This window comes from Leopardus geoffroyi, chromosome E2 (genome assembly GCF_018350155.1).
Source record: "Leopardus geoffroyi isolate Oge1 chromosome E2, O.geoffroyi_Oge1_pat1.0, whole genome shotgun sequence".
In the NCBI taxonomy this organism is placed as follows: Eukaryota; Metazoa; Chordata; class Mammalia; order Carnivora; family Felidae; genus Leopardus; species Leopardus geoffroyi.
This window is the reverse complement of record NC_059335.1, coordinates 60,588,697-60,605,006: the sequence shown is the minus strand read 5'-3', so window position 1 is coordinate 60,605,006 and position 16,310 is coordinate 60,588,697. Positions and strand designations below refer to the sequence as shown.

The 16,310-nt window shown below is 67.3% G+C and overlaps 1 protein-coding gene across 2 annotated transcripts in view; it reads right to left on the bottom strand.

The window, feature by feature from the left end:
• ZFPM1 (zinc finger protein, FOG family member 1) overlaps positions 1-16,310 on the bottom strand; it is a 70,197-nt gene that overhangs the window by 13,897 nt on the left and 39,990 nt on the right. The window contains exons 1-2 of one of the 2 annotated variants that reach the window (XM_045439968.1): positions 12,745-12,850; positions 1,345-1,478 (exon numbers count right to left, since the gene is read on the bottom strand). Coding sequence is in view for 1 of the 2 variants with exons in the window: in XM_045439967.1 (XP_045295923.1) it covers positions 1,345-1,478 (134 nt within the window). In the remaining variant the exon portion in view is untranslated. Of the gene's footprint in view, positions 1-1,344; positions 1,479-12,744; positions 12,851-16,310 lie in introns of those variants that run through there. The other variant, XM_045439967.1, reaches the window with a different exon arrangement.

The following is a 16,310-nucleotide window of genomic DNA, read 5'->3' as shown; positions in this document are numbered from 1 at the left end:
GGGTAGTCAGGGCGGCGTTTGACCTCGCGGTATGGGGGTCCCCTCCCAGCCGTGCCGCCGCCTGCAGACAACACGGAGGCCAGCCAGAGGCCCACACTCGGGGCCTGGGGACCAGGAGGCCCAGCACTGCGGGGCACCTGGCAGCCAGGGTGTGCCTGGATCAGATCACACCCGAATGCAGCTTCGGGAACCAAAAAGGGCAATAGCTGCACGTTGGGTTCCTGGAGCCTGGGCTTGAGGGGACTGACCCAGGGAGCCTCCAGGCCTTTTAGACGAGTGGCAGTAGGGCTCGGAGGTGTTTCTTGAGCAGTGGCACGGCCAGGCCCCTCCGGGTTCCCGTCATACCCATGCTGCCCATTCTGCTGCCCCCAACGTACTTAATCGGCCCGCACATCCGTGCCCTTTCCTAACCAAAACGTACATATATATTTTTAAGTAGGCTCCATACCTAATTCAGGCCCGGACGCACGACCCTGAGATTAAGACCTGAGCTGAGAACGCGGCGCCTGGGTGGTTCAGCCCGTTAAGCATCTGGCTCTCGATTGTGGCTCAGAGCACCATATCACGGTTTGTGAGTCCGAGCCCCGGGTCGGGCTCTGCACTGTCAGCGTGGGGCCTGCTTGGGATTCGTTCTCTCTCTCCCTCTCTCTGCCCCTCCCCTGCTCACTCTCTCTGTCTCCCAAGATAAATAAATACACTTAAAAAAAAAAAAAAAAAAAAAAAAAAAACCTGAGCTGAGATCAAGAGTCGGATGGACGCTTAACTGACCACGCCACCCGCTCCCCTGAAATGTATTTAAAGGGAGCCTTTGTGTCCCTGCAGGAAGACGCAAGCGACAATACCCAGGGGGGCCACCTGGTTACAGACGGAGGTCAGAAAGCGCAGGGAGGCAAGGACACCGGGGCACCAGAGGCACCCTCGGCTGTCGTGGGGAGGACCCAGGGCAAAACGTGCATCTCGGCCTCTGCCGCAGGGGTCCCCCCGCTGCGACAGAAGCGTCTCACGTGCCCCGCCCACAAAGGCCAGGCCCGGATCCCCACTCGGTTCCTCGTTGCCTCCCCGAGTTCAAACAGCAGCTTCTCTCTCTGTTTTGCCAACCTCTACTCACCCATCAAGGGCCCACGTGAAGAACCCCTCCTCCAGGAAGCCTCCCCTGCTCTCCCTCCCGCCTTCCTGGTCCTAGTGCCTCAGGTCCCCATCTCCGACGCACCGCACACAGAGTGGCAGGTGTTCCCGGGCTGGAGTGTGGGCTGGACTCGGCTCCCGGGGCAGAAGGGGTCTGTGCCCCGGGCTGGACTCTGCCCTGCAGCTGGTGGCTGCGCTGCTGGGGCCGGGGCTCCTTACCGGTTGCGCCTGCCCAGGGGACGAGGCTTTGCTCTGGATGTTCCCGCGGAAGGGGCCCCAGGACAGCCCCTCGGCCAGGCTGCGTCGAGCCCGCACGCACCTCTGCCCGTCCTGTAGCACCGGCTCCAGCTCGTCTGTGGGGAGAAACACGGGGGCTGTGAGGCGGGCCCAGTGGAGGGGACCACCCGGCCCCGCCACCCAGCCAGGTGCCGTCCCGCTCTGCAGCCCCCCAGTCCCCACGAGGAGCGGCCACGGCGGCGGAGGCGGCCCTGGGGCCCGGGGCCTAAGCTCCCCGGGGGGCCGGCCAGCCTCTGCAGCAGGCCCTTGCCTGGGAGACAGCTAGGGGCAGGACGGGGTTCCTGAGCCGCACCGGAGCAGGGGACCAGGGCTGCTCCGTTAGGACACGTGTCTCACGCAGCCCAGGGCACTGCCGGCCAGCTTTCCCGGGCCAGGGACGCGATCCCTGCTGCTTCCACCGGAGACGGTGCAGAGCAGAGGACGGGACGTCCACGAGGCTTGCCCCCTGTCCCTCCGTACGGTCCTCCCAGTCCCGCCCCCATTGGATTGAGCCCCCCCAGATCCACAGAGCAAGCCCTTGCGGGCAGCTGTGGAAATGCGGGGCCTCGAATTCCACACCTCTTGAGACGGGGACCCCGATACTTCCTTCTTCCTGGGGCTGCGCGAGGCTTGGCCGCGTGAGTCTACCGACACCCTTAGCACAGGGTCCACGGAAGGGAAACCAAGTCAAAGCACCGAGCTCTCCCCGCAAAGGCTCAGCAAAGCCAGAATCTGCACTCGAGTGGCCCTGATGTTGGCTCCGCTCACTCCTTGCAGATCAGCAGGGACAGGGACGGGTGGGGACCCTCAAATGCTGATGCCCCCGTGCCCCAACTTCAAACACCGGTTTCTTCCTCTGCCAACTTCTACTCATTCATCAAGGGGCCACCTGCTTTCTGGAAAGGTCTGGGTGCTGAGTCTCGCTACCTCTCTGCATGGTCTCCCTGAGCCGAGGGTGTGGACGCTCGGGGGCTGACGCCGCCCATGCCACAGGGTCGGGGGTGCAAACGCTCCGGGCTCCCGCAGCCCCCGCGGCCCAGGCTGTGGCTCCCGGGGCACTTGGTGCACGGCCCCCCGCCGGATTCTGTTACATTTATACAGACAGACGGGCCTCTGTTGTGAGCCCCTGAGACCGTCATTCTCACTCGGGCAGGACTGCGATTTGGCCCGGCCTCGCTGCACGGGCCACGTGACTTTCCGTAGTGGCCGAATGTCGGCCCCCAGAAGATACATCCACCAGGAACCTGTGCACGTGCCCTTATTTGGAAAGAGGGTCTGTGCAGATGTGATCAAGTCAGGAGCTCAAGATGAGACCATCCTGGATTATCTGATGGGACCCTAAATCCTATGACAAATGTCCTTATAAATGACACGGAAGAGACAGGGAAGAGGGCCCCATGAGGACAGGCAGAGACCAGAGTGATGGGTCGGGAGGAAGCCGCACACGGGGCCCCGGGAACTGTGAGGGGCAGAAGGACCCTCCCCTGGAGCCTCCGGAGGGAGCGTGGCCCAGGCACACCTTGGCTGGGGGCTTCTGGCCCCAGCGCTGGGAGAGAGCAGATGTCTGATGTTTTAAGGCCCCAAGGTTGTACACAATTGTCAGGGCCGCCCTGGGAGACCCACGCCTGGCACGTTTCCTGCCCGCCCCGGGCCTCGGTGTCCTCCCAGGACAAGGGGCCGGGGGTGGGCGTGCCCTCAGAGCGCCGTCCCTTCCCAGATCCCACACACTCTGCCCAGGAAGGCCGGGCTGCCTTGTGCCTCGGATGCCGTCCGGGCTGCCTGGGCCCACAGAGGCCTCACGTGGCCTGGCCTGGTCCCCAAGCGAGCGCTGCGGCCGCGGCCCCACTTCCTGGAGCCCCGATCAGGCAGGCTGTGGCCTTAATGGGCCCGATTATCAGATAACTGCCAGCCTAATGGCAGAGATAACGTGTAAATACGCCAGGAGGCCCGGCTAAAACGTTCTAACTGGGTCCTTGTCTTCCCCGGGGCAGATTAGATGGCAGGGGACCAGGATGAGGCCGAGGAGGCCGGCACCCCTTTACCAGCCCCCCCAGAGAGGGGGGCAGAGGCTGGCACTGGCACTTTGCAGCTCACCCATGAGGGGCCATGTCCCTTGCAGACCCGCCCAGGACACCTGGGTCCCAGCCCAGGGCTCTGCCCACGGCCCACCCCCTCCCTGGCCCCACGGGGCCCGTCCTCAGGGGCAGGGGTGTGTCTGGCCAGCACGAAGTCACCCACCCCTGGTCAAATGCACCTACGAAGTCGGTTGTCTCCTAACACCCCCCACACGGCATGGGGGATGCTGGGGCCCCAAGAGGCCACGTGGCTGGCAGGAGGATGCCCCCTGTATCCTGGGCATACTGGATCTCCGGTCCCCCCCGCTGGCCAGCCCTCAGGGGACGGCATGTGTGAGGGAGGGATGGGGAGTACAAGGCCACCTAAGGGGGAGCTCGCCGGGTACTCACTTTTCCATCCACTCTTCTGTCAGGCCGTCCGATGGGTCAGAGCCCACGCGGCATGAGCCTGTGCCCCGCACCCCTGCTCCCCTACCCGTGGCAGCGGGTCAAGGGGGAATCGTCCAGAATCCCGACGCGGCCTGCCCGTATCCAGACAGCCAGAAACCGCTGGTCGGCCTGCGCGTGGGCTCTGAACAGGGATGCCCCCATGCCTCTCTGGACCTCCCTTCTGCCGGGACCACAGACAAGACAGGGATGGTGACCGTGACTCCTGTTTTCACCCACTTCCCCTGTCAGTGTCTAGAACATCTGGAACATCCTGGCCTTGTGGGGCACCGAGCTGCCCCCTCCCCCCGACGACGCCTTCCACCCGAGGCTGACGGCCCCCCTTCCCGTGGGAGGAAGAACTAACTCAGGATCCAGCGCGTGGGTGGCCGGCCTGGGGGTCCCCGAGGGCAGAGGAGGCGTGGGGGTTGACCTGGCTTCCCGGGCTGTCCCTGGCTGGTCACACCTGCACAGTCCTGAGGTTTCTCTCTCGGGGCCCCCAGCCCTGGCGGCGATGGAGGAAAGGAGCAGAGCCAGGGTGCCTCCGCACCCCGCCCACCGGGCACCCACAGGCAAACAGCCATGCTCCCTAATCGGAGCCTCAGGGCCGGCAGGCCGAGCCTCCCAGATAACAGCGTGGCTGGCGTTTCCCACGGCAGCCGGTCCATCTTTGGGTATCATGCACCGCCAGAGGGTGGGCTGGCTCCCGATAAAGGCTGCCACTCTGCGTGCCTGAGGGCAGAACCCACCACTCAGGGCTTGCTGGGGGCTGGTCAAGGCCTGGGAGAGGTGAGGCGGCCAGGGAATGGGGAAACCTGGGCTGGGGATAGGGCAACGGTCACCATAAAAACCCACCTCCCTGGTTCGGGGAGGCTGGTTCGGAGGGGCCGAGCCTTTGCGGGGTGATGAGGAAGTGCACAACCTGTGCAACTGTACACGGTGGCCCTGGTGATGTTCAACATCCATGTGCTCAGATAACTTATTTCCAGCAAACGGTTCCTGTCCAACCCCTTGCGTGGCTGAGAGAGGGCCAAGCGGTATCAGAGCCCAGTTAGCATCCGCCAGAGACCCTCTCTGAGCAGAAGTAAGCCTGCATCAGAAAACGGTGGGGGCAGGGCTACCTGTTCCTGGCCCAGAGTGAATAAAAGTATCAATGAGTGAGGGCAAGGGGCCTCAGGGGTGGGAGGCACTGAGCCAGGGGGAGGAGCTGGCAGGAAGACGGACAGGCAGGAAAACACAGTTATTTTTAAACAGCCTCTACGACAGCCGGAGGACCCGTGGCAGCCACGGAGGTGGCTCCCAACCACACCCACAGGGACCTGGGGCCACGAGCACCCAAGCCTGGCTGCAGGGGGCACAGAACCCTGGTCTCTGGAATCCTGGCTCAGCGCTCAGTCACGCCCGGGGCAGGCACAGCCTCTGCCCTCTGGGTCTCTCGGGAGACGTGAGCGGTGACAGCCGTGAGGGTGGGCCAGCTGGAGCGGGCTTCCAGGAGGAGGCGTCCTCCTTCCCGGCAGCCTCCCGCGGTCCCTGTTTCTTCCGGGCTCCGGAGCAGCGGGGGTGAGCGGGACAGAGACACCAGCTCCAGCTGGGTCCTGGCCATGACCTCCTGGCTCTCCGTGCCTTGGCTTCCATCCCCTCGGCTAGAGACGAGGGTGATCCCCACACAGTTCCCGGCCCCCGCTCAGCGGGCCTTAGCCAAGGGCTTGGGACGGCTGGCAGGCAGTCCTTCCCGCCACACTGGAGTTCCTCCCCCCATGCACAGAGGGGAAATCGAGGCTCAGAGGGGTGAAGCTACCGGCTCAAGGCACGGGACAGGGAGGCGAGATGTGACCCGGAGCCCCGGCCGTGTTCACGGCCAGGGCCTTGACACCCTGCTCTGGCGGGATGCAGGCGGCGGGAGCTCGTGGCGGGCCAGACCCTCCCTGTCCTGTCCTGTCCTGTGGTCGACTCTTCCCGCCGTGTCCTCAGTTTCCCCTTCTGTAACGGTCTCCCCCCCCCCCCCCCCGCCGTGGGGGTCAGGCTGTCACTACAGACACAGCATGAGGACAAAGACTAATTCATCCCGGCAAACAACCCACACACGTTATTTCCAGAACAAACACGCCGCATGGGGATTCAATTTCGCCCCCCAAGCGTCTGTGAGGAACCAGCGGAGAGGATTCAGCCTCTGCATACTTATATGACTTAAGTGTCTGCTTAGGTCCCAAAGCCCGCTGACGGCATCGCCGGGGGACAAAGGAGGCCGGCTCGGGATCCGCTTCTGGGGGCCTGGCGGAGGGGGTGGCCGGGTGACAGAACTGAGGTCTGGGCCCCAGCCCTGCCTCAAGCCCCGGAGCCCTCGCGGTCAGCCTCAACAGCGTGCACGGTGCACGAGGAGGCCCCGGTCTCTCCGTCCTGCGGAAGCAGCCCAGAGGGCGTGGGGTCCCACGGGGGCACAGCCACCCTGCCCGGACCGGACCCGACGTCCTTTCCGACGGGAGAGCCAGGGCTCCCGGCCAGAGCGTGCGGCTTCAGGGCCTACCAGGTCTCAGCCCCCCCACCCCAGAGGCTGGCTCATGGCTCTGACTCGGGCCAGCCCTGTGGGAGTATCCGAGCTTGGGGGCTGCCCCTGCACCCCACTGGCTGGCTGTTCCTTCCAGGAGCCAAACTGTGCTCGTGCTGCCGGCTGGTGGCTTCCAGAGCGCAAAGTCCAGCGGCCCCGCGGGCCCCGCCCTGCACGGTGGGCTCTGGGGCCGCACGAGGGCCCGGGGTCACCGCCAGCGCTCACCGATCTAACCCGCCCGTCGCCGGGCCCCGCCCTGTGGCTCCCACGGGCCAGCTGGCCCCAGCTTCCTCGGGAGCGGCCCTATCTCAGGGATCGCGCTGTTTGCCTTTGATAAAAGTCAAAAAAAAGGGAGAGAAAAGGAGGGAGAGGGAGCGGAAGAAAGCTCCAGGGGCCGGCCGGCCCCACCCTGTGGGGTTCTAGAAGTCTCCGCGGGCGTGGGCCCAGAGCGGGGCAGGCTGGGAGGCTGTGTGTACTTCCAACACGTCCCGAACAGACATGGAAACCAGGCCCAGAGAGGGCGAGGGACTCTCTCAAGGTCACACGGCAGGCCGGGGCCGACGGGGGCGAGTGGGGCGGCGCGGGGTGAGGCGAGCCGGCCTCTGTCCCCCTGGGCCTGGGCCCGGCTGGCACAGGCTGTCCCCCAGCGAGGAGCCAGGCGGGCCCCCTGCTCGCACGCTCCTCGCACAGACATGCTTCCTGGACGCCCGGGGCCTGGAGCATCGGGCTAGCGGCCTGGGCCAAGGTCACTGGCTGTGAAGGCCAGTCCCTTCTCTGCCCCCAACTGAACCCTCCTGACCGGTAAGGCCCTGAGCTCGGAGGCCGGTGAGGTGCTAGAAGGACAGAGAGGTCGGGTGGCTCCCCCTCCTGCCTCACGCGGCCACCGCCGTCTAGGCTGTCCCCAAGCGGCCACTGTCGCCCTCCAGGCTCTGTCCCCACACGGCCACCACCGCCTTCCAGGCTCTGCCCCACGTGGCCACCGCCATCCAGACTGTCCCCACACGGCCACCGCCACTGTCCAGGCTGTCCCCACACGGCCACCACCGCCCTCCAGGCTCTGTCCCCACACGGCCACCACCGCCCTCCAGGCTCTGTCCCCACACGGCCACCACCGCCCTCCAGGCTCTGTCCCCACACGGCCACCACCGCCCTCCAGGCTCTGTCCCCACACGGCCACCACCGCCTTCCAGGCTCTGTCCCCACACGGCCACTATCACCATCCAGGCTCTGTCCCCACGTGGCCACTGCCCTCCAGGCTCTGTCCCAAAACGGCCACTGCCACCATCTGGGCTCTGTCCCCACACGGCCACCGCCGCCGTCCAGGCTCTGTCCCCACACGGCCACTATCACCGTCCAGGCTCTGTCCCCACGCGGCCACTGCCCTCCAGGCTCTGTCCCAAAATGGCCACTGCCACCATCCGGGCTCTGTCCCCACACGGCCACCGCTGCCGTCCAGGCTCTGTCCCCACACGGCAACTGTCGCCATCCAGGCTCTGTCCCCACGCGGCCACCGCCGTCCAGGCCCTGTCCCCACACGGCCACCACCATCCAGGCTCTGTCCCAACATGGCCACTGCCATCCAGGCTGTCCCCATGTGGCCACCGCCCTCCAGGCCCTGTCCCCACACGGCCACCACCGCCTTCCAGGCTCTGCCCCACGCGGCCACCGCCATCCAGACTGTCCCCACACGGCCGCCACCATCCGGGCACTGTCCCCACACGGCCACTGCCGCCGTCCAGGCTCTGTCCCCACACGGCCACCACCATCCAGGCTCTGTCCCAACATGGCCACTGCCATCCAGGCTGTCCCCATGTGGCCACCGCCCTCCAGGACCTGTCCCCACACGGCCACCACCGCCTTCCAGGCTCTGCCCCACGCGGCCACCGCCATCCAGACTGTCCCCACACGGCCGCCACCATCCGGGCACTGTCCCCACACGGCCACTGCCGCCGTCCAGGCTCTGTCCCCACACGGCCACTGCTGGATCCAGACTGTCCCCACATGGCCACTGCCACCACCCAGGCTCTGTCCCCACGCGGCCACCGCCATCCAGGCTCTGTCCCCACATGGCCACTGCCACCGTCCAGGCTCTGTCCCCTCTGCAGCTTTAGTAGCTGACCATGGACCTGCCCTTCTGGAACAGAGCTGCCTTGGGGGGGGGCAGGAGACTGACCCCTATTAACCCAGCTGAGCCCCGGGGGCTCGAGAGCCTGGTTTGTATCCCACCACGGCCCCCTCCTAGCTGGACGGGGCACTTCCCTCTCAGCCCTCGGCTATTCCTTACACGAAACGGGGGTGGGGGGAAGAGTCCCCGCCTCACAGGTCAGCACAAGGCGAGGTGCATCCAGCCAGGCCGCCAGAGTCCCACATGACGCTGGCCGGGCTCTGCCCCTCCGGGGGTCGCCTCTCCTAAGACACACGCTACCAGCGCCCGCTCTCAGCGGTGACGGAACCTCCAGCAGCACCACAGGGCCCCCAGTCCCTGCCTACGAGCCCACGTGGGACAGTGGGATCCAGCGGCAGCCACCGCCATGGCTCGCCGGGACACCCTCGGCCCGGCGCGTTGGGAGATCTGGGGCCTGTTCCCGCCTGTTGGGAGGGCGGAGCCTGGTGACCCGGGAACACCGAGCAGGGGCTGCGTGGAGGGCCCCCTCCTGGACAGCCCTGCTCGTGTGCAATCCTCCTGTGCTCCGGCTGGAGGAGGCCAGGTCCCCATCGGCTTCTGGGAACATCTGTACCTGCTGGGGCCCACCCTGTCGGCCCGTTTTTGCTTCCTGTATACACATGGGGCCACAAGGCCAGAGGAGGGGGACTCGGGACAGGCTGAGCTGGAGGCGAGGAAGACACGGGGCTGTGTTCCAGTGGGTCGGCGAGGTCAAAGTACACGGTGGGCGGCCAGGGGCTCCGCGGGAGGCCTGTCCCGATGCTGCCTCTCCCCAAACCCGGACACCAGCCGGAGGTGCCCACTGTCCCCTGGGACAGTGCTAAGACGCCCCCCCAGGCTGCTGTCCTTCACGCCATCCCACCCCGCAGGCCCCGGGAAGCGTACGCATGCCCACAGAGACTGGGGCCCCAGGGCCAGGAGACCCAGAGCCGTGGGGCCAGCCAGCCGGCATGTGCCCTGGACCAAGCCATACCTGAATGCCACGTCGGGGAAAAAAGGGGAGAGCCTGATTCCAGCCCTCCCCGTCACCAGTGGCCATGGCACCTTTGGGCAGACCCCACCCCATCTCAGGCCCCAGGATCCCATCTGTGAATTATGGGGACACGGTGTTGGGGAACAACGGTGGGGTCTGTCTCCCCTTGCCGGTTGACAAAAGCAAGACTTGGAAAAGCTGAGAGACTGTCTGAGGTCACAGAGCCCAGGTCCCTCGGACCTCGACCTAGGCCGCATGGCCTCACTCACAGCGGATCTGGAACGTCAGGTGGCCGGGACACCCCTGATGCGGGATGCCGGGATGCCCCGGCGGATCTGGGAGCACGGCCGTGGCCCCATTTCACAGGTGGGAGCAGCGAGGCTGAGCGGGGCAGAAGACGATCCCTGTGTCCAGGCAGTGGCCCCACGGCATTTAGTACGGCCACAGTGGAAGGAATCACCTGACGTGTGCTGCTGTCTGCCAGGTACGACAGGGCGAGGGGGCCACAGACACACACGCGATCACTTGAGGCCTCAACGGATTAGTGGCTCCTGGGGATCCAGGGTGAGGGTTTCCACCCTGCCTCCGGCCCCGGCGACCCCACAGAGCGTCCCCGGAAGGTGCAGACCGCTGTGGGAGGGCCAGGGTCTGGGGAGAGGCAGCCAGGGGGCCCAGGGCCTGTGAACTGAGGACGTGTATAAAAACGGGGACCAACAGCTGTCATCCTTCAGATTTCACCCACGCGCTGGGATTTCTGGCCTCACGGGGGCACCATGGCACAGCCGGACAGCCGGGCTCTGGCTCCCGCAGGGCTATGACCCCTGAGAGGGTGACCGCCTCTCCTCAGGATGACGCCCCACCCCTGCACCCGTTCCCAGGGACCTCCCTGACCCACTGCACACGGGGGCCACTCCCGGCTGCCCCCACCCCAGACCCACCACCGCTCGAGAGGGTCTCCAGCTCCTCTGCCCACGGTGGCCCCACCGGCTTCTGGGCCTGGATGCAGGTGTCCAGCCTGCAGAGGCCCTTCCTTCTCTCCCCAGCCCGAGGTTTTCAAAGGGTCTCAAGCCCAGAACCTCCCTTCCTAAGGTGGTCGCAGGGGGCCAGGCTGGAGGGGGCGGGTTCCGGAGCTCGGACCCTGAGGCCTCTCTCTCCCCTTGGCACGGGGCCTACCTGCCAGGAGGCGACGGCAGGCCCGCCCAGCCCACACCTGCCCGAGGTGCGTTTGCCACTGGACGTGGGCCTATGCCACTGGGCGTGGTGCCATTTGTCCCAACCCTCCTCCGGCCGCCAAGCACTGCTCAGCGGCTGCGTCACGTGGGGCTGGCCCGAGCCCCGGGGGAGCTGGCGGGCAGGCGGCGTCCCTGGGAGCCACACAGAGGGGGCTGGCGGGCCCACACCACGGCCAGCTCTGCCGTGGGCCAGTGGGTGCCGGCCACGGTGCCCACCACGGGGCATGGCCCCGGGCGCCTGGCTGGGGACCTCCGTGTGCCTGTCCCCCATGCAGGCAGTGGGGGCGATGCCATCAGTTACCGGCCCCTCCCTGCCTCTTGGCCTTGTCACACCCTGGGCTCCCGTCACCTCTAGTGCTAGGGGTGCTGACGGTTGTGTCCTGGAGGCCCTGAGAGTGCCTGCGACCCAGTGGACACCCGTGTCTGGAGGGCGGTGGCTGGAAGCAGGGCCAGTGGTGGACGACCCAGAGCAGCTGAGAAGCCACAGGCCGGGGAGAAGGGGCGCCGGTCCCCCGGGGAGACACAGGGAGGCCCAGAGTGGCTGCCCACAGGCCCTGGGGAGGGCCCAGCCCATCCACAAAGCAGGGCATTGCCGGGGGGTGGGGGCAGGCAAGGAGAGAGGCGGACCGGCCTAGGTCACCTGGAGCTGCCCTGGGACCACCGTGGGTCTGCACTGGCAGCCAGCAGGGGGGCAGCGGCACGGAGGGCAGCCCTCAGATGCTGGAGCCCCCGCTCTGCCCCCGCCCCACCCACCAGCTGGTGCCTGTGAACCTCCCTCCCTATCGCCAAAACATCGCTGGAAATTATTGATTTTTTGACACAGAACAACAGCCCATCTTTATCGGGCTGAACCCTGGCCCCAGCCAATGGTGGAGCTGGGGCCTCCTGGGATGGCCAGCAGCCCAGGGTGGGGCCTGCAGGGGCCCTTCACCACTGGGGGAGGGGGGGCGGGCGGCAGGCTCAGGGAGAGGGGTCCAGGGGGCCGGGAGGGGCAGAGCGTCCACGGCCGTCCGGACCAGGCCCCGCGTGGGTGGTCGGGGCCCCGCGGGCAGCTCAGAGCCAGGTCCGGGGGGGCGGTCACGGTGGGGGCTGCCCTGAACTCTGATCACCCCCCCTGAACCCCCAACCCGGGGCTTCTTGGGGACCTGGTCGTGCCGTCAGACACTTCCCCCTCGGGCACGGCCAAGAGCAGCCCGCCTGGCAGGAGGAGACAGGGTGGGTGGTGGGGCCTGAGACCCCTTAGCAGTGTGCGCACTGGGCCCGACGCACCCCGCCAAGACGACCTCCGATGGACGGTCTCCCCTCGGCCCCGTGGGATCTGAGAACCCCGGTTTCCAGGAGCCTCGAAGTGGGAGAACTCATGGTGCCTCCAGCCTTCTTGAAAAGCCAACTGCCCTGGGTCTCTGGGCCTCAGTCTTCCCGGTTATGGAGTGGGGAGAGGCAGTCCCACCAGCTCCCGGACCCGGGTCCTCTGGCCTTGGGACACCCTGAGGCCTGAGCGCTGGGGTGGGGGTCCCTGGCTCTCCCCTGCCCCGCCTCATCCTGGCAGCGGGCTGGAAGCAGGATGTGTGATAAGGTAAAGAAAATACCTCCTGTGCAAACAGCTTATCTGGCTCCTATCGGTGTCCTGGCCCCTGCCCCCTGTTTTTCCAGGGGCCGACGCCACCGGGGGCCCTTCCTTCCCGTCCAGCCTCCAGCTCACCACCTCCTGGCCTCTGGCCTGGCCACGCACCCCGTTCCCTGCCTAGGCTGGGGAGCGGCCAGGGGTCCGGGCCCGGCCTCTCTGTGAACGGAAGGGTAGGCGGGTGGGCAAGTGAGGGTCTGGGCAGAGCCTGGGTGGTCGCAGGGGTGAAGGCCGACGGGACGGCCCTCCTACCGCCGCCACTGCTGGCGGCCTGGGTGCTGCCCCCGGCCTGGCAGGTGCCTACCTCCACCCCGGGGGCGTGGCAGCAGCAGGCAGGGAGGTCAGAGGTCAGCCGGCACCATGGAGAATAAGACGCTGCCACCACCCGTGGCCCGGAGAGCCCTCAGGGGTTACAGAGATCCTTCCAGAAAAGGCAGCCTCCTGTCCGCCCCGCCCACAAAGGAGGCACTCACAAGAGGAGGGCCTGGGCCTGCCCTGCGTGGAACCCCAGACACCTGCCTTCACAGCACTGATCGGCTCGCCCTCAACCCCGCCCCCCTGCAGCACAGGCGTGGTTATTCTCCTCCTCACAGACGAGACCAAGGGTCAGAGCGGACCCGGCCACACAGCGAGGCGGGTGACGGAGTTCAAACCCAGAGGTCCGACCCCATCCAGGCCTCCGTCCTTCAGGCCCCTTGAAGGGGAGGCAGGGAAGAAGGGGGCTGGGCTGGGGCAGGGGTCCAGGAAGCGGGGCGGGAGGCTCCGAGTACAGAGGGCACTGCCCCCCGCACGCGGCAGACGCAGCTCCTTCCTACCTTGCCTCTGCTCCGGAGCCCTCGAGGCGGCCGACCGGGCCCCGGATGGGGGGCCGTGCCCGCAGCTGGGCTCCGTGGGGGTGCTCGTGCCCAGCTCCACACCTGGCACAGGGGTGGCATGTGCCCGCCCTCCAAGACCCAGCAAGGCCCCTGGGCCCTGGGGCGGGGCAGGGCAAGTCCCGCGGAACCGCCTCAGGCAGTGGCAAGGAGACGGGTGGCGGTGGGGCCACCCGACGTGACCCCCGATCGGCTGTTACTGCCGCGGCCTTCGGGGCCCGTTCAGCCCCACGGTGTGCGCAGGGAGACGCGTGCCGACAGAACGTTTAGGAATCCTCGGGGAATGTGCTTTCAGAAACGTTTCTCCCTCTTCCGGCAGAGATTTTGCGGGTCGGCAGGGCCACGAAGACAGTCCTCGCCACCCTATGCCTGTCCGCACGGAGGTGACCGTGTGGGATAAATTCCTAGGAGAGGACTGCGGAGTCAGGGCCAGAGCTCGCGGCTGTGGCGTGGGGCACAGCCAGGGGCACCCGGATGTCTGTGAGCTCTCGCCCGGAGGGCAGGGACGGGCCCGGGGCCTCAGGGAGGCCACGACACCCGATGGATGCCCACACGTCCGGCCCACCTGCCCGAGGCGGCCTTGCCCTCGGGGGCCGGGCCGGGCCGAAGGAGGACCAACCCAGAGACGGCTGCAGAGGGGCAAAGGCGGGTCCTGGGCGGGGGAGGGGGCCTCCCCGCGACGACGACGACACACAAAAGCCCCAGTGATAGCATCACGCCGTGTTTCAGGCCCAGCTCGGCCCTTTCGGGCAGGATATGACCAGCCCTCGAACCAATGGCGGCCCCTTTGTCCCATCTCCGGGGACCGATCTTATCGGCCGCATCCACGGCCGCCGTAATGGAAAAACACGGTGAGAAAATCAAAAGTTACGCACAGAGATAGAGGAATAATAAATAAATAAATAAATAAATAAACATAAAGAGCCAGTGCTGGCTGCAGAGGAGGGGTCCCCAGGGGCGGGCGGGGGTGCTGCAGGTGGGGGCCTGGCTCCCATCCCGGGGGGGGGGTCTGACAGAGCCGCCGCACCTCGCCAAGCCTCGGTTTCCCTGCCTGTCAGGTGGGGCCGGGGGAGCCGGCTGGAGAAGGAACAGCCTGACGGGAGGCCCCAGCCATGGCCGCACGGCCACAGGGAGGACCCACACGGTGCCCAGGGACCGCTGCGCCCTGCCCGGCCCCCGTCATGTCTCCCGACGGCCGGGCCCACAGAAGGGGGCCAGCTGGAGGCCAGGTCCGCCCCGGTGCGAGCCGTGCCCCGCAGGCCCGGGGTAACGGGACAGGGACAGCGAGGCTGACGATGCCGGAGTCAGGGACACTGACCGTGTCAGTGACAGCGACGGTGACAACGTGAGCAACAGCAGGAGTCCCTGTGTCGGCCCAGGGGCTGTGCCGGCGCTGGTCCTGGGAAGAGGGCCCTGCTGGCGTGGACGGCGGTGGCGGCGGTGGCGGGAACGGCCTGCTGTCACGCGCCAGCCCCGTCAGCCCCCGGGTGTCTCCCAGGTGCATCTGCGGCCACCTCCTCGTGGAGGCCCCAGGCCACGCAGCCAGGCTGTGCGGAGTCTGGGTTTGGGCCCCGGAGGAGGACAGCGAGGGGACCTTCCGGAAGGGGCCCCCCAGGTGCGGGCAGGCGGACCCAGACCTGCAGCCCACTGACATTTGGGAGGCGCTGGCAGAGCAAAGGCGGACGGACGCTCAGACACGGCCTGGGGCCAGGGGGCGGTCTGGCCGGGGCAGGAAGCCGGTGGGAGGGCGGAGGAGGAAGCCAGGCTCGATTAGCGCCCGCGGCCAAGATAGGCCACCCTGGCCACAGATAGCCGCTCCCGGAAGGCCGGTGAGGTCAGCGGGCGGCACGGGGCAGGCGGCCAGGCCTGGGCCCCCACCCGCCGCCGGGACGGCCGAGGACTCAGGCCCCGGCCATGCTCCCTGCCGGGTGCTGTGCCGCCCCCTCGCCCTCCGCCAGGCAGAGTCTACACCCCGGGAGGCATCGGAAAGCCCCTGGGCACCACGTGTGACAAGGCCAAGAGGTGCTGGGTGAGGGGACCTTCCCCCGGGAACCAGGGCCGCAAACTCAGTCCACTCAAGCACCCGGTGCTGGTGGCCAGAAACGGTCACTGAACCTCTCTGGGCCTCAGTTTCCGCATCTGTAAAATGGGGAGCAAGTCACCTGCTGCCAAATTTCCGTCAGCTTGTCTCTCGAGTCCACCCCCTGCGGCCCCGCCACAGGGCCTTTGCTCGGCTTACCCAGGGTGTCTGCTGCTTGCTCCCCGGCCCAGGGGGCTGTCTGTGCACATCCCCGCGGGTCAGGGGCATCTCCTCGCCCAGCGCCAGCTGCCACGCGCTCCCCTGCGTTTCTCTCGGTTAGTGTCCGAGCCCCTCGCGGTGCTCTCTGTCATGGGCCGTGGCTGCAAGAGAGCAGTGGCTGGTCTCTTTTGTTCCTGCGGTGTCCCCGGTGTCCGTTACAGGGGCCGGCACACGGGAGGTGCTCAATAGATAAGAGCGCAAACCAGGGGGCAGTGAGCTCTGGCGGGAGCCGCCGCCGGACGGTGGTCCTCGCGTCCTGGTGCCACGCCCGCTGACCGCCTGCGCCTCTCACAGGCCCCGGCCCCCGGGTGGGGTGAGGCGGACGACGGAGCCAGCCGCGGCAGCGAGCCATCCGGCCAGGGCCCATCTGGGTGCCGGGTGGGGAGCCACTAACCGTGGGGAGGGGCTGCCCCGGGGGCGAGGGGTCAGCAGCCCAGCCGTGGGGGACGCCACGCTGCCAGCTCCGTGCCTCAGTTTCCCCACAGAGACGGGCAGCGAGCTCTGACTGCGGATGCCCCCTCTCTGTGCACGGCCTTTCGGGGGTGCCGGGTGTGGCCTGGTGCCCCCCGGGCAGCGCAAGAGGTGGCATCCGTGTGGGACAGGTGGCCACGGAGGCCACGGCCCCTACCTCAGCCGTGTCCTGGGGGCCCTGTCTACAGGGCCTCGCTCAGAGGGGTGGGCGGGCCTGAGCTGTGGCGG